Source organism: Drosophila hydei, unplaced genomic scaffold, assembly GCF_003285905.1.
Source record: "Drosophila hydei strain 15085-1641.00,03,60 unplaced genomic scaffold, DhydRS2 tig00000060-arrow-pilon, whole genome shotgun sequence".
Classification (NCBI taxonomy): domain Eukaryota; kingdom Metazoa; phylum Arthropoda; class Insecta; order Diptera; family Drosophilidae; genus Drosophila; species Drosophila hydei.
Window position 1 is genome coordinate 9,122,764 of NW_022045656.1, and position 26,088 is coordinate 9,148,851.

Sequence of the window (26,088 nt, forward strand, 5' to 3'; positions counted from 1 at the left end):
TGTTGTTTTTTTTTTTTTTTTATCTTTTAAATTACATATATATACTTATGTATATATTAAAATGTATATATAACTTGTTGGATTGTGGTTTTTAAACTTGTATTAATTGTATGTAATTAAAGTGAGAACGTCTGCTAAAAGGACGAATAAGAAAACCGTTGGACGCAAACAGCGGCGAACCGACGATTCTTTGGAGTCTGCGCATCGAACTATGATTTTACCCAACGTTTCTCCTACAAAACTGTGGAACGCTATGCATAAACATTTACATTAGATGTCATGAAACAAAAAAAAAAATAAAAAATAATAAGTCAGAAAGATAAACCTCAAATTACAGATGCTGCGATGCGTGACCGGGCGGAGGAACGCAGCGCGCTCCACCCGGCGTATGAGGAATTTGAGAAACGCATTACAATGAAATAGTAGTTGTAGATGCATACATACATACATACATACATACATGCGTACAAACCTATAAAGAAACAGTTGCTAGTTTTTTGTTTTGTTTTTTATGTTTTTTTTTTTGTTTTTGTTTTTCTTTTTTTGTTTGTGTTTGACTGAAAATTATGTTTTAACTTATATTATGGTTCTTGGTGTGGTTGTTTGTTTGTTTTAAGTGCATATTTAAAGTTTTAAGGTTTTGTTTTTTTGTTTGTTTTGTTTTGTTTGTTTTTTTTTTGTTTTTGTTTTTTTTTCTTAATTGTTTTTCATTTGTTTTATGTCACTTAAAAAATTACATTAGTAAAATGTATTTTAAAACTGATGCGAACGCTGCCAGAGCATCTACTCGCTCTCGTCCTCTTCATCCTCCTCGGAGGACTCTTTCTTCTTGGCCTTCTTGGCGGGCTTCGCGGCCACCTTCTTTCGCTTCTTGGGCGCGCCGGAGTCGGTGCCGCCGTTTGCCTCGTACTCCTTTACCGCCTTATTGTAGTCCTCCTTCATTTTGATGGCTTTCTGTTCCCATTCCTAGTTAATTAGAGAAACAAATCAAGTTGAAGTATATCTGCAGGATAGGCTAGGCTAGGCTAGCATTTGGAGCGTTGCTTACAGTTTTGTCTTTCAAGCCGCGCCACAGCTCACCGCCGCGCTTGGCAATATCTGTGACCTTGCTGCCGGGATTTTCCTTTTTGATCTGTTCGCGGTTCTCGTTCAGCCACAGCATGTACGCTGATAATGGACGCTTCGGGCGCTCGCCGCTCATGTTTGCTCTGGATTTTGTGGATTTGTTGACGCTGGCTCAATCAAAATACCTAATTTGCCGCTCCCTCAGAGTACTCTGTAAATAGACGAAAGCAAATGCTTAGCCAAATAGTCGAGATGAGTCTGTGCCCTACTAATTTCCTTTTGACACTAAACTCAAACGTGTATCAGGCGAGCTGCAAAACTGCTTTGTTATGTAACGAAATTATGTGGAGCTTATATTTTATTGAATATGCATTTCGAAAAGCCCCTTTTCATGGACTTTATCATAATTTATAGCACAATTCCCGCTCCATTCAAGTGCAGCTCAAATATACAATAATTTCATATTTTCACATACGCCAATGTTCATCAAATATTCGTGATGGCAACTGTACACAGCTCACACAACCACCCACGCACACATAGGCAGCAAGCATATGCCTGCTGCAGCCTTTTTTATATGCACATAGGCTCAATTATTATGTACATGTACTTGTTTATATATGTTGTACATAATTTACTCAATTATTTCGTGTGTGTGTGTGTGTGGCCGATTGGCATTCACTTTTGGATGGCCCTGGACCGGAGCACATATACCACACCTGTAAATATGTAAAATCAGGGCAATGCACTTTTAAATAGCTGTCCAGTAAATGCACAACGATGCACAGGTGTAGATATATAAATATATATATATATATATATTGTCATGCAAGTCGGCTCAAACGTAGCTATTTGTGCTTAAGTTATAAGCGTCCTGCTTATATACAAAAAGCCTAAGCAAGGCATACATTATGCAAATGTTGTTTGCAACACTACCAACATCATCATCATCATCATCATCATCATCATCATCAGACAATCGCCTCCATGCACTTGACCCAAATACTGAGAAATACTGACAAATAACGCAACGCGCACGAGACAGCGACAACAACCAGCATGATGACGATGAGAGACGACAGCGCTGAGGCTGCTGATGCTGATGCTGACGAGCTGCTACACAACAATTGGGTTAACAAACCACAGAGCTGAGCACAGCAGAGCAACAATAAATCAACGACAAGCGCTGGCAGCAGGGACTGAGCGGGCAGGTGGCAGAGCTGCAGTCATATCAATCACAAAGACAAATCCAGGCAGTGGTCAGCTAGCAACTACTGCGTATATTAGCCAACAATGCCACATGAGCTGTGTGTGTGTGTGTGTGTGCGTCTGGACTCTGGCTGCTGCAGCAGCCACCGGGAAATGGCGGCAAAATTGTTGTTAGTTTCACGCGCGCAACTGTTACGCCCGCAGAGTTGTGCCCCTGGCTGCATGGCGCCCACACAAGCACACACGCAATGAAGCTGTCAATGTCGCCACACGAGGCGGCAACACGTGATGCACAAAGCAGCAGCTGCGATGCGTTGCCAACACCAAAAGGATTCCTTCCACATGTCGCACAGACGAACGCATTTATATATGTATGCATATGATGATGTGTAGCCAGCTACAAAATCGAAAGCGAAACACATTCTGTCTGGCGTGTGCGTGCCGAAGCTGTTGCCAATTGATAGCTGCAGATGTAGGTGACTAGGCAGTGTTATTTATGTCCTAGACGCGAGACTTTAAAGATGTTTTCAGCGGCGCCCAAAGGTATGCTATGTACAATACTTCCAGCATATACTAATGCCAAGCGAATCGTAAACTACCCGTAGAATGCAAATTTATAGCTTTATAAACAGTTATTTTGCTTAAAATAAGATAAAGCTTTGCTGTGTTGGAAATATTCCAGTAGATGCACAGAAAAGCAAAAGTGAAAAATTTTATAGCATACTTATGAGGGCAGCCAAAGGCGCGAGCAGCAGTTGCGCTAGCTGTTAGCTATCTGTTTGATATTACTATATTATATTATGCACACATATATTTTGTGTAACTCATAACACATATATACACAAAGATGCACTAATTGCCCCTTTGAAGCTGGCAAATCTTTATATTTTCACATGTTCGATTGCTAATTAATATTTAAGCTCAGCAATAGGCAGGAATGCTGTCATTAGTCAGAATGGTATGCTGCTGATTATTTTCAACTCGAAAGGTATCAAAAATTGTGTACGTTACGCATACGCAGCGTGGCACAACTTCCCACACAGGCATGCATTATAGATAACTAGCTGGGGACAAGGGACGAGATTGAAATGAAAGGAAAGGACAACAAATGATATTAAATGGCATACCAAATGAGGCAGGGCCGACATTTTAGCGTTGATCTAAAATTGAAAAGCACAAAACGCCAAAGCTGACGCCAGCGCAGCGTCGCTGCCGGCGTCGCCGTCAACGTCAAATGAATGAAATGTGAAATTGCTGAAAAGGAATACACAGAGCACACGTATACAAATACAAATGCAAATATACACAGGCATAAAATTACGGCTGCCACTGCGGCGGCTTCTGCTTATCTCTCCCCATATGCCTATGTGTGTGTGTGTGTGTTTATGGCATTTTTAATGCCGACAACGCAGCAGCTGACGTCGACTGCGCTGCTGCTGCTGCTGGAACGCTCAGTGGTTGTTGCCTGCACAGCAGTGTAACCACCCGAGCCACCCGAACCACCCAACAACAACGAACTCAAACTGTAAAATTGTTGCCTGAATGCGACTTTCAGCTCGAGCTAGTGCGCAGTGACAGCATTTTAGGGTAGATACTTTTACAGGGATTTGCGCAGTGGATGTCGACAGGGCAAACAGCCGTTATATGTGGCAATATATGTATGTATGTATGCATATTTGTATATATATATATATATTATATATATATATAAATAAATGTGTGTGTGTGTGACTGACGTTTACCGTTAGAGCGCGTACAGTCGTGACTTTTTATAGTCACGCCACAAAGTATTGCCAACTGCAAACTACTCAACTTTTTCGAGCAGTGTAGCTGACATTTGCTGCACAGTCGTGGCCTGAATTATGAGCACGCTAAATATATTTAACTTTTTACAAGTTAGTGGCATATTAATTATTATAAAAATAAACAAAAGCCGCTCAAAATATTGTCAATTTTCTGACGTTGCCTTTTTTTGTGTTTGATTGTTTTTCTTTTGTTGTTTATTTTTTCTATATTTTTTTATCAAAACAAAATAAATTGTGCACTCATTTGAGCATTGGCCTCAACGATTAGCTAACGAACGAGAGAGGCAGGGAGAGAGAGAAAGAGAGCGCGCGCAAAGAGCTTTGCCCAAACAACAAGTACATTAACTCACACGCACACACACACGCACACATTAAGCACTTGATCAGCAAATAACAAGCGACAACAACAATAGCAAGGCCAGCGAGCTTTTGGCTTTTGTGAAAACAAACAAAAAGGAACTCGAAAACAGATCTTTGATGAGCCGTGTGGCAATTCGTCGGCGATTCATTATCGCATCGACCGCCCACGAGGCGCAAAGTTCGCGTTGAGCAAGTGAAAATGGCGCGAAAAAGCTTTTGCACAACTGTAAATGCGGCACGCTGTCAGTTGAACTGTACCTCTCTCGCCACACACACACACACTCTCTCTCTCACTCTTTGTGCAGGTAGTGTGTCAAACTTTTGGCGCCATTTTTAGTTGGCGTTCGAGTGTTCGCGATACGAGTGCATAAGCAAATCGCGCGCGAAATGCAAAAAGCATAAAAATACAATACAAAATAAACAATGCGGAAATTGAGCTAAGAACAAAATCAGCTAAAAATATCTAAAAAGTCAAACCAGCGAAAGACTTAAGTTTGGATTGGAAGTGAGAAGTCGAAGAAAACAAAAATGTTTCTAAAACATTGATAATCTATAAATATTTTGCATAAAATATAAATAAACATTAGTTTATTTAGCAGCGCAAATAAAAACAATTTTGTTTGTTGTTTCCAGTTTCAAATACGTCAAACTTAGTTCAATCAATTATCTTTTATATTGTTATTGTTTTTTTTTTTTGCATATCTGTTGGCAAAATATTATTATTTGTCTTTCAGCTGTGCACAGATCGGCACTCAAACTTAGCTTTGAGCTTAATGGGCCAAAAGCTTTTATAATGATAAGAAACGCTTATGATTTGATTTGGTAATCTTGCAAAGGTTTTCAAGCAACGATTTCTGAGTGAGTTCGCACTTTCTGAATGGCTAATCACATTTCACGGTCAGAGAGTTGAGACTTCATCAAGAGCAGGCGAATGCATTCCGCTGGGCAATTTTGTGCACGCAGCTGCAAAATGCAATTCAAGCAAAATAAATATGAGAAAATTGCACTGGCAACAGGGAATGGGCTTGGGCATGGGCATGGGCATGGGCATGGTCATGGGAAACGTGACCAACGGCAGCCGGCAAGACTTGGCGACAATTGCATTGCCATGTGATAAGCCAGAAGACGCAACGCAAGGAAATGTTTAAGACAATTGCGGCCAGCAGCAGAACACACACGCACACAATGCACTGAAGGATTAGGCGTGCCTGAGGGATCGCCACTTAGGCTCAAAAGCGTCGACAGGTGGGTGGCTGGCAGCCGCAAAAGTCCGGATCGGACTTGGAACAATCACTGAAATCGAAAACGAAATGCAAAGCTGACTTGTTCCATACTGAAGCCATTCGATGCGATTACAGTGGCGGCAAATGATATTGAACAAACATTGACAACATTAAATATTAAAAAAACATTTTTTAATTGTTGCTAATTGTTGTAAAATATAAATAGATTTAAGAAACTTTTTAAAATATTTATTTTATAATAAATATTTTATTTAAATATTTATATTTTAAATTACATATTTATATAAAAAAATAAATATAAATAAAATTCCTATTATTTTATTATATAAAATTTAGTAGATAATCTAAAATATTTTACTAACATTTTGTTTATTACACCAAATAAATAATCAAATCAATAATCACATTTCGAATCCCATGTCGCCTGCTCAGCATTTAATCAATTTAATTGATGATAACAATGAGCAATCAGTCGAGAAAACTAAACTGGAACAGTAGACACAGGCTGTCCAACTAATTTGACGCCCACTGTAAATGGACGCCCCGTGGGCCTAACACTAAACGCCAGTGTAAAAATTATTACCCACAGACGACTAATGAAAAATACTCTTATTTCTGATATGTACGTACTTTGCTCTGGCTGCCGCTGTTGTTGCTGTGTGTTTACACTTCACTCTTGGCCCGGCTCGGACTAGAAATTTGCTTCGCACTGGCGCTGGCACTGGCACTGAACAACACTCTGAACGCTGAACAAAATGTACTGCGAGTGTCTATAGAAAACTGAACTGAACTGAAATTCAACTGAAGCAGCTGTACCAGCAAAGGCAAAGCAAAGGCAAAGCAAAGCAAGGCAGGGCAGAGCGAGGCGAGGCGGTGCGAGACGAGGCGAAGCGAAGCAACGCAGGCAGGCAGCAGCAGCAGCAGAACAGAAGCAGAGGCGAAACATACACACGCAGAGGCGAACCGAACGAACGAGTGAACAGCGAGACCATCAAATAATACACAGAGCCAGAGCCGCAGTGAGCGCAGTACAGGCAGGCGGCAGCAAAAGTATCTGTATCTGAGAGCCAGCCAGGCCAGGCCAGCCAACCAACCAACATAGAGCGTTGACGACGACAGCGACAGCGACGGCGACGACGACGACAACGACGACGGCAGAGGGCGGGCAACGAGCGGAGCGAACTCAGGCAGACGACGGGCCACTGTATGTAGTGGCCGACAGTGGTGGCAAATTACGTGCGCACAGCTGCCGCCTGCTGAGTGCGTGCATGTGAGAAAAATAATTTGCGTTTTTGCGGTGGCCGCAACAGTAGTGTACCATCCAATTGGACAGGCTGCGCCATGGAATTTGTACAGCGCATGCACAGTACTGTCGCTGAATATTGGAAGGGTAGTGGAAATAAATAAACAGTCAATATCCAATGAACTATCAATGGGCGTGTATGAAACAATAATTTTTGCATATTAAATTATATAAAAAAAATTAATTTGAAAATATTTCATATTGCAAATATAATTTTAATAAGTAACTCTAATTTTTTAATTTTTTTAATTAATTTTAATTTTTTTTTAATTTATTAAAAAATTTTATTAATTTCATATTAATTTAATTATTTGAAAATGATAAAATATTATTTTTGTTATTTATGTTTCATTTTATGTTCATGCCCCACGCCACTGTAGCGCCTCACACTACTGAGCCCTTGTTTTACTCGTAGGCACGCGCATGTTCGACTATTTTTGATGTGACTGTACGCTCTGGCTGCTTATTGCTTCAGCCATATAAAAAGCGTGGAGCGAACAAGCTTTGTGCGAACGAAATGCCAGTAGCATTTTGCCGCGGCAGCAGCGGCGCCGCTGCCACTCGCCTACCTCTTCACCACACCACAGCACCCCTCCCCCACTTCAGCGCCCCAACAGCCCCCGCCTTCATTACCCCTCGGCTTTCCATGCTATCCGCCGTCATGTCACTACGTTAGTCGTCGTCGTCGTCGTCGTCACATATAACCAAATATGCCGCCCACCTGCCCCCCCGACTAACCCCCGCGGCCGTCGCTCACGCGCTCAAATCTACAACAAATGCCTGCCATCAGATACCCCAAAACCCCCCTCGGCGCCCGCACTACAAACTCAACCTCAAAAGACAATAACAAATAAGTATTTACAACATTTTACAACACTGGACTAATTTTGTTAATTTAGAAGAAGCTAATCACAATTAATGAACTAAGATCGGTATTTGCATTAATTGTAATTTTTATTTGTAATGCAAACCTACTTGGCCATTAAGCAGGTGAGATGCAGCTGCGGAGCATTTTCAAAAAATAACCGTCAATATTATGAGCGCGCGCATTCGAAATTTAAATTCAATACCAACAACAATACAGGGCAGAAGAACAGCTACGACGCCGACGACGACGGCGACGACGACGACGATGATGACAACGTCGACTATAACGGAACGGAATCAAGGGAATTCTGGGACAAGATGTAGCTCTGGGTCTTTGGCTTTTTGGCATTAACAGGCCAGTCCCGACCAGGCCAGGCCAGGCCATGCCATGCCAGGCCGGGGCCACCTTTTGCGCTTGTGATAGCGCACACACGGCAGAAAAATTGGGTCGTTTAGTTTTATTTTGCAAAATTTATATAATAAATGGCCGCATCGGCGACGCATTTTGGTCAATTCGTGTAGCAAATACAATGGGAAATCAATCATAGTGAGACACTTTTCACTCACCCGTATGAAAATGTCGCCAAATTTGCGTTTTAATTGCAGGCCTCGTCGATATATCGACTCGTGGTTATATTTTGTGCACTGGCGTTTTGCTGTTGTTTGTTCACTTTATAAATTTTCTTCTACTAAAAACTCAAGTCAGTTGTGTGCTGTGCTGTGCTGTGCTCTCAGTTGCTGTATCGGTCTCGGTTTGTTCAGCAGCGTAGTACGTACGTACAGCTTTTGCCTTCAGTGGAATATCAAATACACAGAATGAATGCCAGGCAGCCAGCCAGTCAGCCAGCCAGCAAGCAAGCAAGCCAGAGGCAGAGACCAAGCACCAAGCACCAGTACGAGTACGACGCAAACGCAGGCAGTGAAAATGTAGCTGTATCTGTATATTTTGTATGCGTGTCTCTCTGTGTGTGTGGCCCACTATGTATGTGTGAGTGTGCGTGTGTCTCTGCCTGCCTGCCTGCCTCTGTTTGTGTTTGTGTGTGTGTGTTTCGTTCATTCGCTCGCTCGGTACGTTTCGTTGGTTTGTTCGCTCTAGTACTATGTGCGCAAAGCAGAGGCAACGGCTACACACAGTACAGCTCACACACACAGAGAGCTACTGATACAGATACACGTGTACGTGTGCGTGTACGTGTGTATCTGGCCTGGCCCCGCTTTCAATGTATGCGTTGCTGAACAAAAATTTCGTTCGTTATATGAACACACGGCAGCCGCAGCAGCAACAGCGGCAGCAGCAGCAGCGACAGCAGCAGCAGCACAGCCACAGCAGTTGGATGACCGAGGGGCATATGTTGAGTTGAGCGGGGCGGCAAAGGGGGGCAACTCAACAGCAACCGGCAATGGCAACAGCATTGAATATGGCCGCCTGCCTGCCGATTGTAGCTGTGGCTGGTTTGCTCTGGCTTGCCCTGCGCCAAACGGTTTACTCCACAATCCCAACTAGTTGACTAGGAATTTTGGATGGTAGCCACCCATGGAAATGGGTTCAATGAAAAGTCTGATTTGTGATTGTATATTGATTTTTTTCTAAACTTAAAAATAATAATATAATTGGAGGAAATTTAATAAATAAGTGATGTGATTGATGAGATTTAGATGAAAACTTTAAGAATTTAAAATACACTTTTTTAATTTTTTATTATAAAATAGATATAGTAATATTTATAGCATTATAATATAGCGTTGACTAAATAATATTTATGCATTTTAGTAAATAATATAATGTAATAATTAGCAAAAAAAACTTTAAGATCTTTTTTAGTTGAATGAATATAATTTAGATGAATATAAAAGTTGAGCAATTATATTAAAAATAATATATACATATGTATTTATACAGGAAAAAAATTCCTAAGAATATTTTTTTTTACATATGAAATCATCAGTAAAAAATTTAGTTTTTCCTAAAAATTTTTTGTGAACAAAATTTAACTTAAGACTTTTTATATTTAAAAACTTTTAAGCAAAATTATTTTTTTTATACAAAACAAAATTTAAATTTTCAAATAAATACAATTTTTACATAGAAATATTTAAATATTTAATTTAAAAAAAAAATACTTTTAAAAATATATTTTATATACTGCATTAATAAAGTAAAAAATAGTATTTAACTTTTTCTAAAGTATTAAAATCTATATTAGGTTATATATTATATTATATATTTAGATATTTTATTTTATATACATATATATATATATATAATTTTTATGCTTTAAAAATCATTTGAAAGCAACAAAAAATAATCGATTATTAAATATATTTCAATATAAATAAAATATAGAACTTCGTAGCTCTGTTCTATACTCCATAGTTCCTCTAACTGAATAAAAAGACTTCCAACTTGTAGATAGGCATTAAATTGAAAAAAAAGCTAAAAAAATAGTTAACTATTATTAATTATTTTCACATTTGCTTTAGAATATTAAATCATGATTTAGTTACATATAACTAAAATATATATAAACTCGAATAATATTTTGATTATTTAAAAGATAAAAAAATTAAATTTTTTTTATGAAAAATTCATAAGAAATTTCTATTTAAAACTCAATTCTAATCGAAAAGAACGATTTTATCAATCAATTAGCAATATCATAAATTGCATATGAATGCCATTAAAGCTGGTCGAGTGTAGCGCAGAGTGAATTTCGACCAGTTTGAAGCATTTCGCTTGTATGGCTATGGCTATAGCTCTGACTACAGTGCGAGTATCTCGCTCTGGTGAGTCCACAGACAGCCGCAGTCAGAGTAGAGCCAGTAGAAGCAGAGGCCCGCAGCGAACGAGCCAACGAGCAAACGAGCGAAATAGGCAGCAGCAAATGCAGAGTCAGAGCGAGCGGACAGAGGGCAACAGTAACGGCAGCGGCGACTGCGTTGTAGCTGTAGCTGTATATCTATATGAGTCGTCACGTGTGTGTATCTGTATCTATGGAAGCAAACAGCTCACAGCCCTACAAACGGGCCACCAGCGACACAGCAGATACGCTGCGAAAATCAATGTGCCGCATTTAGTGTAGGGCATACAACGTCCAGGCAGTGGGCCAGGCGCTATACAAAGCATATTCTATGTGAATATCGGAAAGCTCAGAAATGGACTTCGATTGAAAGGCTAAACGAGATCTATCAATTAAAAGATTCATCTACATACAATTAGGCAGTAAAATATAGATCAAAACTGGGTCTAACCGACTGAGCAATTCAGGCTGCCATTCAATTAGAGTTTAGAACAGGTTCCTCGGCTAATTTATTGATCGATCGATTTATTTATACTCTGCATCTTTATCAGCTGCAGTCAGATAATATTTTATACTTTATCTGATACAGATAAAAACCAACTTTAATCAGAATGCATTAAGTTCATATTGAGAGTCTAACGGAGAGCGAATGAAACTTTGCATAAAACCAATACACTCTACTCTTATTGAGTCTTAAATATTCATATGATTGATATAATAATTTAAAGACTTAAAAACATTTGTTTCTATTACTAATAAAATAAGCAATATTATTCGCAAAATATAATAGAAAATAATCAAATTATAGGCAAATTAAAAATTAAAAGAAAAAAAAAAATATATATATATATAATTCTTTTGAGAAAAAATAATTTCATTGATTCCCAGATCTTTCTACAGTATTTTAATTTGTGATAAAAACCATTATAATTTGTACTAAAATATTTAAACCACCCAATATTGGTATAATGAGACAAGATTCAATATAAAAATTTATATATATATACAATATATATATATATATATATATATATATATATATAAAACTCTGTGATACTATTATTTTTTTTTTTTATAAAATATTTACAATATCATATATTAAAAATATATATATAATTAAAAAAAGAATGAGAATCTGATTAGCATAAAAATTTCTCTCAAAACTTCAAGTGTAATTTAAAAAAAAAACATTAAACAAATTTTCAATAAGTATATGTAATTCACCTATAAATTTGACTACAAGTGTATATAGTATACCAATATATCTATGATAAATGAACTATATTATTAGGAAATTAAGAACTCACCAAAAAAAACTTTCAATTTAAACAAAAAAAAATTAATCTGAAAAATGTTCAAATTTTTATAAATGTTTAATTCGTAACTACAATGAAAAATGCTTAAAACTTTATTATCAACTGTAGAATTTAATAATATACAAAGTAAACCAAAATTTGCTAAAAAGATTTCGCCCAAAATCAAATGGAGCTGAGGACACTGTGAGCTGGAGGCAGGCAGCCAAATAATCTGTTGAATATATGTACTGAAAATGCAAAAAGCTGAGGATTGGGCAGAAGTTGGACGCACAGAGCTCAGCCCACAGTGCAGTGGGTCGATGTCGATTATTCCGGTTGTTTGCCGTCTCAATGCGCGTGTGTTCGTTCGTTGGCTCGCTCGCTTGCTCGCTCGTTCGTTCTTTCGTTCGTTCGTGTCCCGTACCCATGCTAACGGGCCGTTGACATCGGGTGGGTTGAGGGTGTGGATTCAGCCCGCTGCGCTGCTGCTGCCGCTGCCGTCGCTGCTGCTACTGCTGCTGTGCTGCTGTGAGGTGAGAGACGCGCCTGTTGGCTGCAGTCGTTTCGGTGGTGGCAATTGTCGGCTGTATGAACGGGAATATATGCTCGGGATGTATGCAAACCAGCAGCAACAGCAGCAACAGCAGCAGCAGCAGCAGCAATGGAAGCGCACGAAGGAGCGAACGAGCTAACGAACCGACGCACGCACACTCGACAGGATGTGAATATACATATATAAAGATAGATATGTGTGTGCGTGCGTGTGTCTGTGTGTGTGTGTATCCTTTCCTATACTGCGTGTGTGTCAGAGCATAGAAACAAAGTGCAAACTGGTAGGCACATTGAATAAGAGCCAAGCGGCAAACATAGCACAGCCCGAACTGCATATACCCTCTTCACAATATGTTAGAAAAAACATATGTAATTTAATTAATAACTATTGGCAAGCTATAATTGAATGATGAAAATAGCAATTACTGATTAGAATAGGTAATAGTCATCAATCGAAAATGACAAAAAAAAACATATGTGATATGATCTGATATGGTATTAGTGACGTATGATAATTATCACATTTTTAACCATTTTTATTAGCTAATTATTGTTAATTACAGAGATGAGTGAGAGAGTTGGCTGACATAAATTAAAGTACATTTCAAATATAATTTAATTCTGATTGATTGATTGATCTATTGCGGTTTATAATGCAGTTGTCGTTGGCGAGTTTCAATAAAAAATGTTTAGGTAATATAATAATAATATATATAGTAGAGCTATATTCAAGAATTCAAATATATAATAAAAAAGAACAATTAATATATAAGAATTAAAAATTAAAAATAAATAAATAGAAATGAAATAATAAAAAATTTAAACCTAAAACAAAAGAATAAAAAATAAATAAAAAATCGAAACAAATAAATATTAATTTTTTATTAATTAATTATTATTTTTAATAGTTTAATTTAATTTTTGTTTTACTACCAAAATTATTTTTAGCTAAATTTCTTAATTTATTACATTTTTAAATTAATATGAGTTTGTTTAGCTTATAAAAAACTTAATTTCAAATTTATTTCTAAAATAAACTGATTTTCTAAAAAATCTTTAATTTATTAGAGATCATTTAGTTCATATAAATTAAAACAAAAAGTAAGTAAATTAATTGCTTACTTAATTTATTTTTATTAACATAAAGTAAAGAATTTACCTGAAAACAATTTGTAAATAAATTATTCAATGATTAATTATATAAAAATATGTTAAATATTAAAATAGTATTTGTATTCAAACTTTAAAATAATTGAAAATAATTTCTGTATCTATTGAAAATTTATTTTCAAACGTTTTCAAGTTTTTACTTAAAATATATCTTAATTTATTTAAGGTCTTCTCACTTTCTGAATTACAATTAATTTCTGAATTTATTTAAAATTAATGTTTAAACCTTTTCAAGCGCATAAAAACAATCTTAAAATATATTTCAAAATTTATTTAAAATCTATTTTTATTAATAGTTGTAAAACTTCATAAAAACTTCATTTCAGCTGACTTAAAGAAATCTATCTTTGCCATTCCAGCTGATTCTCTGGCCAAAGAGCGTATAGAATTTATCGTTCTGGTAGAGAATTGCAATTCGGGGTGGTCGCTGGCCTTACAATGTTGTTTGGCTTGAAGAGCTGACGATGAGGACGGCATAGTTTGCTAGCTTAGTTGCATTTGTGCGTGTTGCTTGGGTTTCGCATATGCCCGAGTGTGTCTGTGTGTGTGCATCTGATTGTTGCCGTTGGTCCCTTTATAGAACTGGCTGACTTGGGCTGTATGGGTAAAATCTTGCACAGGGAGAGACACACACAAACATACATAAATATACTTTTCACAGCAGGATGGCTTGGCCAGACAGAGAGATGGTCAGAGCGGAGTGCCAGGCACTTGTTGTCGTTGCTGTTGCTGTTTGTTTGTTGTTGTTTTTGTTGCTTGTTTCTTTTGCTTTTTTGGTCCAGTGGCGTCTTCCTGTCGTCGCCTACTTGAGCCAATATGCTTGCCATATGGATGCAATGTATCTCTTACGTTTACCGTTACGTTATGCCATCGCACATGTAACACGCATATTCACAATCCAGGACAATACATTTGTGTTATTATGCAAAACGTTTGCCCAAGAAGTTAGCACATTTGGACAAGTTTGAGCTTTAATTGGCAATTGTTTGAAATTGATACGAATTTTTGGCTTAGGTCGTTAGATGTTTGAAGAAAGATAGAAATTTTTGTCAATTATCATTTTTATACGAAGTAAAGATATTTTCAAAAACATTTTAATACTAAATTAAATTCTAGTAAGTCTAACTCTAAGTCAAAAATTGCGCTTTACTCGGTATTTCTTTTGCAATTCTCAACAAGTTAAAGCTTGATGCTAATAGTGCTAATAACTACTTATTGGATCAGTGAAGCTCTAGTTAATCATTGGATAGATTCAGAAATAATATATAAAATATAAAGCAACAAAATAAATAAATTAGGAATAAACAGAAAAATCAGGCTGGATTCAACTATCAAATCAGTTCCACTCGATCTCACAGTTGGCAACAAACTATTTAATGGCACAAAATGTAATTACTCTAAGCCCTGATTGCGCTGAGTATGCATGCATAAGCACAGGTAGTAGCCGACCACCTGAAGCTCCAGCTGGGGTCTAAAGTATTTGCGCCGGCCGCTGGTTCTGAATCTGAATCTGAATCAGAGTCTGGCCGCTGCGGTTGTCGCTGGCCTCTCTATACGAACACGAACAGCTGATGATGCATATAAATACCGAGTGGGAGAAGTGAGTGCTCGCAAAATATGCGGATGGGTTTTTGTTGTTTGGAGGGCGATGGCGTTGGCACTATGAGGCTGCTCGGCTGTGTGTGTGTGTGTGTGTGCGTGTGCGGCTCGGGGCCCCAAAACAGCCAGACAGCTGGGCAGACAAGCGGTCAGGCCGATTGGTCCCACACGAGAGGGCCCCCACCGAGTCTTGCAAAGGCCAAGTTCAGTATCTTGAACACACATTTCATGTGCTGCCTATTGTTGTGTTGACCGAGTGTGTGGCTGGCGATGCAGTTGCGCGATTTGAAACAACAACAGGACTCGCACTCCCACATCCCCCAACTTCGACTCGAGCTGCGAAAGTCTGCTGTGATTCTGGGCCATGCAGCCAGCCGCCTTCATGTGACCCAATTTCGTTGGGGAGCTGCGAAAGTGAAGCTCTGAGCTTCATTTTCACATCAGCCTGTGGGCGGGTTGGCCAATATGACCGTAGGCAATTCAAGGGCTAACCAAATGATCTCAAGTTATAAGACGAAACTTGACAAACTGAAAGGCAAGGATATACAAGGATATATATATATATATATATATATATATATATATTATATATATATATATATATATATATATATATATATATATGTATATATATATATATATATATATATATATATATATATATATATATATATATATATATATATATGTGTGTGTGTGTGTGTATGTATGTATGTTTGTATATCTGTCTCTCTCTTTCATTATCTTATCACTGATTAAAGTTCAGTTTGGCAACAATAATTATTGTAAGAGAGAGAGAGAGAGAGAGAGAGAGAGATTAACAGACTGGATCATAAACTATACTGTAAAAGTTTTGGGTGAAATTTTCAAGCGACTTGTTGTGCCTAAGTGACGCAGTGTAGCGCCATTTGTTGTTGCAAAATTCAGTGAGACAACGATAAGCATGTGCTGCTCATAAAAAAAAATGAAACAACAACCGCAACAACAATCACAGTCAGCAGTTCGCCGCCGCCGCCGTCGCCGTTGTTTTCGTCCGGTTTTCGCAGTTTTCTCTGACTGAGTCTGAGAATTGAACGACGATTTCTACATACACATGCACGCATACACATGCACTTACATAAATATCTCTAAGCATACATAAGTATGTATCTATGTATGTATATGTAACATGTAATGGCTCTTGTCGCCAATGCCTGCGTTTTACTATGTGTGTGTGTTCCTGTGTGTAGGGTGTTTGTGAATCATGCTAGCCGAGTTCGCCGCATATGCCAAAAAGACAGCTAGTTTGCGCCATAATTTAAGACAAAATTTTATGTTATAGCGCGAAAATACAACGATTCGGCCCAGCCTACACTCACCCACACAATAACACGCGTTCACACCACACACTCATACAGCACTCAGTCAGTCACATACTCTCTCGCTCTGACGCTAGCAGTTACTCACGCTCACCAGTTCTCCTGCTCTCTGCAGTTTAGCTCGGTTGCTCGCTCGCTCACTCGCTTGTTTGTTCGCCGCTGTGGTACAGTACGGTTTGCTATCATTGCTGTTTGTGTTACTGTTTCGCTTTGCTTTTGCTTTTGCTTTTGCTTCTGCTTTTTAATGTACTTGCCTTGTGCTTTAGCATTTGCTCGCGCGCTCTGTTTATGTGGCGATGCATTGCTTTTTATGCTCTGCCTACAGTAAATTCACATATTCTTTGTTTAGAATAAACCAATATACAATATTCCCTCTACACTGATTAATTTATAATAATTAGAGGTGGCCGCTTGCTGTACCATCTATCGTGACACGAGTCCCATGATTCATCTTTTCTTTAATAATAATAATAATAAAAATACAAATAAATTCGAATATGAATGAAATAATATTTAATTTTATATTATTTTATATTAATTTGTTTAAAAATTAATATAAATTTGATCGTATTGCATATTAAATTGTAATATTATTATAAAATACTTAGTAATACTTATAAGTAATTAAGTAATTAAATAAGTAAGAACTTTTTTGCTTTCTGCTAAGCGTTAAGTACTCATGTAGCATCGACACATTTTTTCCTGATATTTCCTGATACTTTTCTTAATATATTAATATTAATTAAATAAATTTAACTCTGTGGTCTCGCCGCTAACTTTGCGACGTTCCACTGAGAGCATATACTGAATTTTAGATTGCATGATCATCGCATTTGAGATGGGCATGCTCCTTAGTTGGGCCGCAACGCTGAGTCCGAAGAACGTAAACTCATCGTCGCCAATCGATGGCAGCGTCAGGGTTCGATCCATTACCGTAGAGTTTGTCGCGGGTATGGAGTTGACTTCGACTGGAGAGGGAGGTTGGACTGGCGGCGAGATGAGGCGCAGCGGGGGTGGCGGACTCGAAGTAGGCATTATTGATAGTGCAGTTGTAGGTATAAGCACCTGTTGATTGGGCTCTAGTTCCATTTTGATTTCGGGTTTCTCCTCGGACACAAGCGGAAGCAGCTTGACGGGCTTCAAACGCGGCAAGTTGATCTGCAAACGCTTTAGAGGCGGCGTATGCAGCAATGCCTTATCTTCCGGTTTCTGCCCATACGAATTATTTAATACACAAAAACTGATTGCAAAAAAAAGCTCACGTTTTACCTTGTCCAGAAACTGTGCCAGAAACTTGTGCAGTGGGGCAAACCAGGGAATTTTCGGCGTATATTTCGGATTAGCTCTGATCTTCTTTAGCTCCTGATGATAGCCTGTGCGCATGTTCTTGATTTTCATCTTGACACCCTGCAAGGTAATCGGATTCTCCGTGGAGTCCGCATCGGCATTAATGCCACTCTGTATGCGCTTGTAGGCCGCATTGCGAGCTCCCCATAGATAGGGTCTACGGTTCCAGAGGCACGGCTCGTTGCTGTAAAGCTCCACGAACTTCATGTGACGCTCGTCGGTGAACCTGAATGGCAGGCCTCCATTGCTGGACATATGGACAGCAGAATATAAGAGAGCAAACAAAGAAAAAACCGTTAGGCGACCGCGCGCTCGTAATGCTAGCAGAGAACTGCGGCCAGCCGATTGTTGCTTTTGCTTTGAGTAGTTTTCAGTTGTTGGCGCTCGGCTCTTGCTCGTGCTCGTGGCGAAAGCTTTCGCTTTGCTTTTGAGCTTTTGCTCCATGCTACATATCAGCTAGCACGTTATCTTGCTTTGCAATTCTCTCTGTTTCAGTCGAAAGAAGAACGGACAAGTGGAGTAGATTTGTAGAGTGGACTTATCGATAGCTTTGAACAATCGATAAATGTTTTAACTTGCGGAAAGAGACTCCTGTACTCCTATATTTAAGTGGAGCATAGAGTTGATTGGATGGGGTAGTTAAGTTAGTTAGATGAAGAACGGCAAAAGCAATTTTTGATATTTTCCAAAAATCGATAAACGATTAAACTAATTGAAAATAGTTTTCCTGAGTTGGCTAAAAAATTACAGGATGTTAGATATGTGCAGACCTTAGACCTTATTTTCAGAACGTTACTTGCATATAGTCAACTGAAGAACGCGTTTAACTGTTTTTGGACAGCATATATCGATAGTTGCGGATAGTCGATAAACGATTATTCTACAAAGTAAACTTCTCTATAAACCTTTGTATTATATAAAACTATTTCCCAGGAGCCTTACACAAGATTGGACACATTATAATCTAAATCGCATGTAGGCAATGGGTTCTAATTTTTCCCTTAAGCATATTTAGTCAATAGACAACGGCATTGTTCTAGTCATTGATATGGGCTTACCTACCTTGAGCGTCTATTCTTGTGAACCCAAGTTGGTCTTAAAAATATTTCCCAAAGGCTGCACTTCCAAATGCAGCTTAGCAAGAAATTGCAAACAGAATTTCATAGAGAGTCCTTCGACTGTCTGCCAAGCAGGCTGCCTGTTCTATTCGTGTTGTCCTTGTTGTTGTGTGAATTGCAAACAGCGCGTGACATCGTTATCCTGTTTGCGACCGGCTGCCATTGCCGTTTGCCTGTGCCTCTTCCTCTCCCAGCTATAAATGTACCCTCAAATAGCATCAACTGCAACGCAACTTTTCCTCCAGGCCTTCGATTCTTTTATTCACAGACTTCTACAATAAGTTAATGACAGAAAAACGATCCACAGCGTCTGAGCTCGCGTTCTCACTGTCTCTCTCTCGCACACACACTCTCTGTGCGTAACTTAACCCTAAACGGGACAGCAGCCGTTAGAAGCAACCGTTACAATGTACGTATATATGTTCGTCCATACAAAAAAACTTCCCTGCTTGAGATTTTTTACAAAAGTAGAAGGTTCGCTTCGAAATTTATATTATGTTTATTTCAAGCAAATCTCTGAGAAAAATGTTTTTATAACAATATATAAATTATTGTCTAAGCATATTAATTCTTCATATTCGAGCAATATCGTCGACCTTTTTTCGATCATGAGCCAAAGATAAGCTAATCTAAGTTAAGCACAAGCCCGATTTATATTTCGTATTAATCAAACTTCGTCTATAACTATAGAAAAATAAAAATCTAAGCTTAAACATTTTTTTAAACATCGAAATATTCATAGTCATTTCATAAAAAACATCCAGCCCGTTTATTTGTGACGTCAGCATTTGTAGTTTCAACCTTGTTTGCGGTCTCCAATACACGACAGAAAGTTCGCTGCTATACAATTGAAAATCAATGTTTGCCAATTAAGTTGCTTCTTCAGAAACAGCCAAAGATATGAGTTGATTAAATTAGCTGAAAAAAAATTAATGTTTAATTGATTTAAAAAAAAAAAACGACTGTATTTGTACATAATTTTAATTTGCTAGTAGTTTGCTTTATCCTCCAGTCAAATATATTGAACCTAAATAGCCAACAATATTTATTTATGGCAAATTACAGAAACATAAACTATATTTATATACCAACATAATTATATTTATGTATAGATAAGCATTTGATGCATGTGGTTTTGTAAAATATGTTTTTGCTTTGGATCAAATTGTCTTTTTGGCGCCATTTTTAAGTGAGGTCTCATTCTTTTTGTATGTACATGCCAGTGAGAGAGCCATTGGGCTGGTGTACGTGTGAAAAAACATTCCACTCGCTCATTGGTAAAATGTGGGGCACAAGAAGAATTTTTTAAATGGTTCATAATTCTTGGTTAGCTAATTTGAAATTGTTTTTATTGCAAATACGCTTTGAGCTATCATTTATTGCAATTACATTTCAAACTACTTTATTGACGTTATTTTTGTTTTTACATGGGTTTTATCGGCGGTTCTGCTTTAGTTTTATATTTCTGATTTATCTCGTTGTTGGTCTCAGATAATAAGCCGGCTGGCTTTACACTCGCTCTCTCGCTTTCAATCTCTTAGATATGGTTACGTGTCGTGAGAGAGAAGCAATAAATTGCAATAAGCAAAAATATAAAAATTCACTACTACAAATAATAGGAAAAAATATGTGGCATTATGCCTACAAACGAACATAACGAATTAACAATTTTATTATTGTAAAAATTTAACAATCATATATATAAATCGTAAAGGTTTTCATAAGTCGTGTTACGTCGTGCATTGTTAAGGGTATGTTTTGCGTCACGCGCTCATCATAGGTAGCATTTATGCCTATGTATGTTGGCTGTGGCGATATCACCATTTTTACCAGCTGCTTGTTTTCGTTATAACAGTGGACGTTAAGTCCGTACAGTTAAAATTGAGCAGCTCAAGAGAAAGGTTGGTTAAGTCCCAAGAACTCTGTTAAATATATGACAACGAAAGTGTGTTAAGTGAATATAAGACTTTTATGTTGCAGTTTTTGTTTATATTGTGAAGTGAATCAATAGTTTTTACTATAAAATAAAACTATTTTCAGTTATCATTCATATTTTGCCAGTCCAGTGAGCACACTTCAATTCGTCTCAGCATAAAGTGCGACGTTGCTGTACGAAGAGAGTAAAGCGATGTCTTTTCTGACTTTGCTTGGCGTGAGCGACATTCAGTCAAAATGGCTGCATAGACTCTTTATTGAATTAGTTTTGCATAATTATGCTTAAAACATGCGTTACTTTCTTGGACACCTTATTGTTTCCCAATAACGGACACATAGTAAACCAAAATGCGCGCGTTTTTGGCCTATTCACATATTTTACTTTGTTTCCATATTTGTATTTGTTTTTACTTGGCATTTAACCGCGTTTCTGCTTTGCCTCTTCATTTGTGCTCTCACTCGCTTCCTCTCTCTCAAACACTCTCACTGTGAGAGAAACTGCCCAGCCGGCAATTTATCTGCTGCCGACGTCGCTGTCGCGCTGCGTGACCAACGTTTGGCTGCTTTTAGCTTCCTTGCCTTTTTGCTTGATTCACACAGTACAGTTGAAGTCAGTAAAGAAACGTGAAAGGTTGGTAAACGCACGCAGTCAGAAAAGAAGAAAATTTTAAAATAATTTTGTGCAAGACAAAATCTAAATTTAAAGTGTGACAAAGTAGTTTTCATTTCTTTTATTGAAGATATTGTTAAAAAAAAACAATATAGTTTAATAAACAAAGAGAGCAACATAAATTAAAAATGGAAAATTGTGCGATTTACTGAATGGCAGACTAATTATAGTATTTAAATAGTGAATATACTGCTTCGGTAGCGTTTTTAAAGGCATATTTAACAAACTTTTCTGTTAATTTTCGCCTGCTGCTTGCGTTTTCACCATCAAAATTTGCTCTTTGTAGTACATTTCTCATACAAAACGACGCTTGGCCTGTGCTTGTACCAGTGCAAAAGAGCGCGTCGCATACACGACGCTGCTGTACCACACAAGCCCAAGCAGCCAGTCCGAGGCGGCAGTACATACAGAAAAAAGTGTTGCCATTTCGGTCTTTTGCACTCAGCGCTGTGGGAGAAGCACAAAGAAAATGGCTGCTAATGTTGATAATTCCATAATTTGGCATTTAAACGTTTATTTTTTGTTCATTATTAGTGCAATTAATTTTGATATGTGAATATTGTTAGCTGCGCGCACTTTGAAATCGTTTCTACTAGAAAGACGCGCGCGCGCGCTTTTCTGAATTGTCAGCTTCGACGCCAGCAGTGTGCATGAGTATATGTGTGTGAGCAGTATTGCCATCTCTTTTGATGCGCGGCCATTGCTGCATGTGTGTGTCTGTGTGTATGCTTGCTGCTGCTTGGTTATTTGCTCTATGGTGGTGGCTTCTCTTGCTTTTTTTGAGCGGCATTTCTTCTGGTCGCTCGCAGCGTACACATATTTTATAAGCTGCGATGGATACTAATTTGAGTGTTTCTTATTATAATTTTCATTGCAGCTTGAAGCTTATAGCAAATTAATTTAGTTACTTACTACTTACACACAAATCAACACAAAGCAAAATGGCCGATAAACCAAAACGTCCTCTCTCAGCTTATATGCTGTGGTTGAACAGCGCCCGCGAGTCGATCAAACGCGAGAATCCTGGCATCAAAGTCACCGAGGTGGCCAAGCGTGGAGGTGAATTATGGAGAGCAATGAAGGATAAGTCGGTGAGTTGAGAAAAGTTTATAATTAAATAATCGATTTATTTAAGTCAAATTTGGAATTGATTACTAATATAATTACTCTGTGTGTTGCAGGAGTGGGAGGCAAAGGCAGCCAAGGCTAAGGATGATTACGATCGTGCCGTGAAGGATTATGAGGCCAACGGGGGTGGTGGTGGCGGTGCGGCAAATGGAACAGCCAAGAAGCGTTCAAAGCCTGCCAAAAAGCCAGCGAAAAAAAGCAAAAAGGATGATTCTGAGGATGACGACGATGAGGAAAGCGAGTAAAGCATTGTTACTTTGTTGGCATCATCAAGGAAACCACAAGAACATCAATAGTGGACCTCCTCATTCAGTCAATCGCATTTCGTCTAAACTCCACTACCAACAACCCACTCTCCACACTCCACATACACCAATCACATACCCAAAACAAAAAGATAATCACAAACCATAGCATAGAGACACAAAGGCCCCAATAATATCAAAAGAAACAGAAAAGTTGCTGTCGACATACGCAACTAAAGAGAAACCAACAGCAACAACAAAATGAACATGCAAAATTGTATTTATACATAAGAGTTTAAGTTTACAGTAGGCGTTTCTTTTAGTATACACATTTCAAGAGAGGACAAAACAGTTTTAAGTCGAGCTCAACGCGTTGGATTAATTGATCCTGCCGCATAAAACATAAAAAAATTAAATTAAAGGCGGCAAAACAAATGAAATTGATCAATTTGTATATCTTGCATAAAACTTTGTAAATTAAACGATAACGTAATTCCATTAAAAATAATAATAAAAAAAAAAACAAAAATCGAAAAATTAACCATTGTTCTGAGAAAATATCCTGTACGTGAGTAGAATTTACTCACAGAAACCAACACCACACGAGAGACACTGCTAGGGTCAGCCAAAACGAACGGCTTATTTACCGTCTATTATATAGATCGATATATACAAATAGCTCTAAATGCGTAATGTTAAAGAAGTTGTCAGATGTAATGGAAAAGAGTGTACAAAAGCAAAAACAAACAAAATAATGGAAAAGGTGTTGAGAGAGCTTTTTTCATGACGTTCAAAAACGAACGAAATTTCGCTCAGGTTTTTCGTAATTATTGAACTCTAGATAAACATCTTTGTTAATCCCTAAAGATGTTGGAAAATAAAAAAGAAAAGAAACACAAAATATATATTGCATTTAATCTGTAGTCTTAATTAATACCTATATAATTTAATTCCAATATGAGAAACAAATAAAGAAAAAAAAGAAAGAAAAAAAAAAACAAAATAAAATAAAATACATTTTTTAAATGTGTTAAAAGAGAAATGTTTTCATTTTTATCAGCTTAAAAGTATGATATTGTAGCAGGTTCAAATACTACTAAATCTAGAAGCTTAAGATATTTGAGGAAATATCACATTTAAGGGATCGTTGGGGAAGGTTGTTGGACCAATTTTAGCTTAGACTGATAGCATAGGTTTTTTTAGAGTTACACAAGCTTAAATCACGATAAGTTAGATAAATATATTTTAAATATTAATAAAACTGACTTTATTGCATAGAATATTTAATGACATTAATGCTTAAATATGATTTCGTTCATGTGGCCGCCACGGCTGGCGCGTACATGGCGCAATCTGGAGCTCCAATCTTCACAAACTTTGCGCAGCAGTTCCGGCCGTATTTCGCCAATAACTCTTCGAATATTCGCTTCCAGGTGTTCAATTGTCTCTGGTTTATCGACGTACACCAGTGACTTTACATGGCCCCAAAGAAAATAATCCAATGGGGTTATATCACACGATCTAGGCGGCCAATTAATTGGACCATTGTGTGAAATGATTCTTTCGTCAAAAGTCTCTTTGAGTAAATCAATTGTCGCGCGCGCTGTGTGGCAGCTGGTTCCGTCCTGTTGGAACCACATGTCAGTCAAGTCAGTGCCAGCTAATTGAGGTACGAAAAAAGTTCTAATCATGTCCCTATACCGTTCGCCACTGGCAGCAACATTCTGGCCATCATCGTCCTTGAAGACATATGGACCAATGACTCCGCCAGCTGATAAAGCGCACCAAACAGTAATTTTCTGTGGATGTAACGGTGTTTCGACAAAAGCTTGTGGATTATCCTCACTCCAAATGCCACAATTGTGTTTATTTACGTACCCGTTCAACCAAAAGTTGGCCTCATCGGAGAACAGAATTTTGAATGGGAATTCAATATCAACATCGATTTGGGCTTTGGCCCATTCGGCGAATTGGCGACGCATTCGATGGTCGTTTGGCTTCAATTCCTGCACAAGTTGGATCTTGACAGATTTGGAGATTTTAATATCGTTTCGTAGAATCTTCCACAAAGTGGAAGGACACAGCCCCAGTTGCTGGGAACGGCGACGAAGTGATTGATTTGGATCTTGTTCAATGCTTTTCTGTACAGCGGCAACAGCTTCTGCAGTGCGCACTGTGCGGCGTCTCATGGGATGCACGTTATCATTAAGTGTAAACGTGCTCCGAAATCGGTCCATTGTTATTCGAATTAGCCGTTCTGAAGGACGATTATGTACGCCATAAATTGGACGAAGTGCGCGAAAAGTTTGGCGAATAGAGCCATTGTTTTGATAAAAAATTTCAACAATTTGCAAGCGCTGCTCCGGTGTAAGTCTATCCATAGCGAAATGTCAAACCAAACTCAAGAAAAAGCACCCATCAGCTGGTAAATGGGTTGACAAATAAATCAGAGTTGCCAGCTGAAAGTTGCGAACCTCGAAAAAACACCCCTTATATTAAATTAAGTTTAGTGAGGACACTCAATCAACATTTCTCTTGAGCTGCTCAATATTAACTGTACGCACGAAAACAAGCAGTTGACACATATGGAGAAATGCTGATTAGGATGAGTGCGTGACGCAGCACGTACACGACGTAACACGATTTATGAAAAACTACGATTAATATATATATATAGATATTGGAAATAATAATAGTATATATTTGATTTGCTCATTTGTGGTTATAACACCACCTAGTTTTGCTTAATGTTAATAGTATTCAATTTATGTTTTTACTTATTTCAATGTATTGCTTCTCTCTCACGACACGTAACCATAACTAAGAGAGTGAACGTGAGAGAGCCGAGTGAAAACACAGCCGGCTTATTATCTGAGACAGTGAGATAAATCAGAAATGTAAAACTAAAGCAGAAACGCCGATAAAAGCAATGTAAAAACAAAAATGTAAATGAAATATGTAAATGCTAGCCACAAAGCGTGTGTGCAATAAAAACAATTCGAAATTAGCTAACCAAGAAT

The 26,088-nt window shown here is 37.9% G+C and overlaps 4 protein-coding genes across 6 annotated transcripts; 1 reads left to right on the top strand and 3 right to left on the bottom strand.

Annotated features, from left to right (window-relative positions):
• Window positions 1-709: 709 nt before the first annotated feature.
• LOC111601251 (high mobility group protein Z) lies at window positions 710-8,684 on the bottom strand. 2 transcript variants are annotated; one of them, XM_023317751.2, is made up of 3 exons: window positions 8,421-8,684; window positions 1,049-1,276; window positions 710-966 (listed from the first exon to the last, which is right to left on the bottom strand). In XM_023317751.2, the coding sequence occupies exons 2-3, from the start codon at window positions 1,199-1,201 to the stop codon at window positions 784-786; spliced, it is 336 nt and encodes a 111-aa protein (XP_023173519.1). In that variant the 5' UTR covers window positions 1,202-1,276; window positions 8,421-8,684; the 3' UTR covers window positions 710-783. The 2 variants fall into 2 exon arrangements, with proteins under 2 accessions (XP_023173519.1, XP_023173518.1); XM_023317750.2 differs by lacking the exon at window positions 8,421-8,684 and adding an exon at window positions 6,314-6,475.
• An 8,646-nt stretch (window positions 8,685-17,330) lies between these two features.
• LOC111601265 lies at window positions 17,331-18,287 on the bottom strand. Its single transcript, XM_023317772.2, has 2 exons — window positions 17,895-18,287; window positions 17,331-17,834 (listed from the first exon to the last, which is right to left on the bottom strand). The coding sequence occupies exons 1-2, from the start codon at window positions 18,225-18,227 to the stop codon at window positions 17,364-17,366; spliced, it is 804 nt and encodes a 267-aa protein (XP_023173540.1). The 5' UTR covers window positions 18,228-18,287; the 3' UTR covers window positions 17,331-17,363.
• Window positions 18,288-20,953: 2,666 nt separating this feature from the next.
• Window positions 20,954-23,701, top strand: LOC111601221 (high mobility group protein D). Of its 2 annotated transcripts, none has more exons than XM_023317717.2 (3): window positions 20,954-20,991; window positions 22,573-22,786; window positions 22,877-23,701. In XM_023317717.2, the coding sequence occupies exons 2-3, from the start codon at window positions 22,637-22,639 to the stop codon at window positions 23,066-23,068; spliced, it is 342 nt and encodes a 113-aa protein (XP_023173485.1). In that variant the 5' UTR covers window positions 20,954-20,991; window positions 22,573-22,636; the 3' UTR covers window positions 23,069-23,701. The 2 variants fall into 2 exon arrangements, with proteins under 2 accessions (XP_023173485.1, XP_023173484.1); XM_023317716.2 differs by lacking the exon at window positions 20,954-20,991 and adding an exon at window positions 21,586-21,656.
• A 643-nt stretch (window positions 23,702-24,344) lies between these two features.
• LOC111601262 lies at window positions 24,345-25,597 on the bottom strand. The gene is made up of 2 exons (XM_023317769.2): window positions 24,947-25,597; window positions 24,345-24,867 (listed from the first exon to the last, which is right to left on the bottom strand). Exons 1-2 carry the CDS (start codon window positions 25,447-25,449, stop codon window positions 24,756-24,758), a joined length of 615 nt encoding a protein of 204 aa, XP_023173537.2. The 5' UTR covers window positions 25,450-25,597; the 3' UTR covers window positions 24,345-24,755.
• Between the last annotated feature and the right edge of the window lie 491 nt (window positions 25,598-26,088).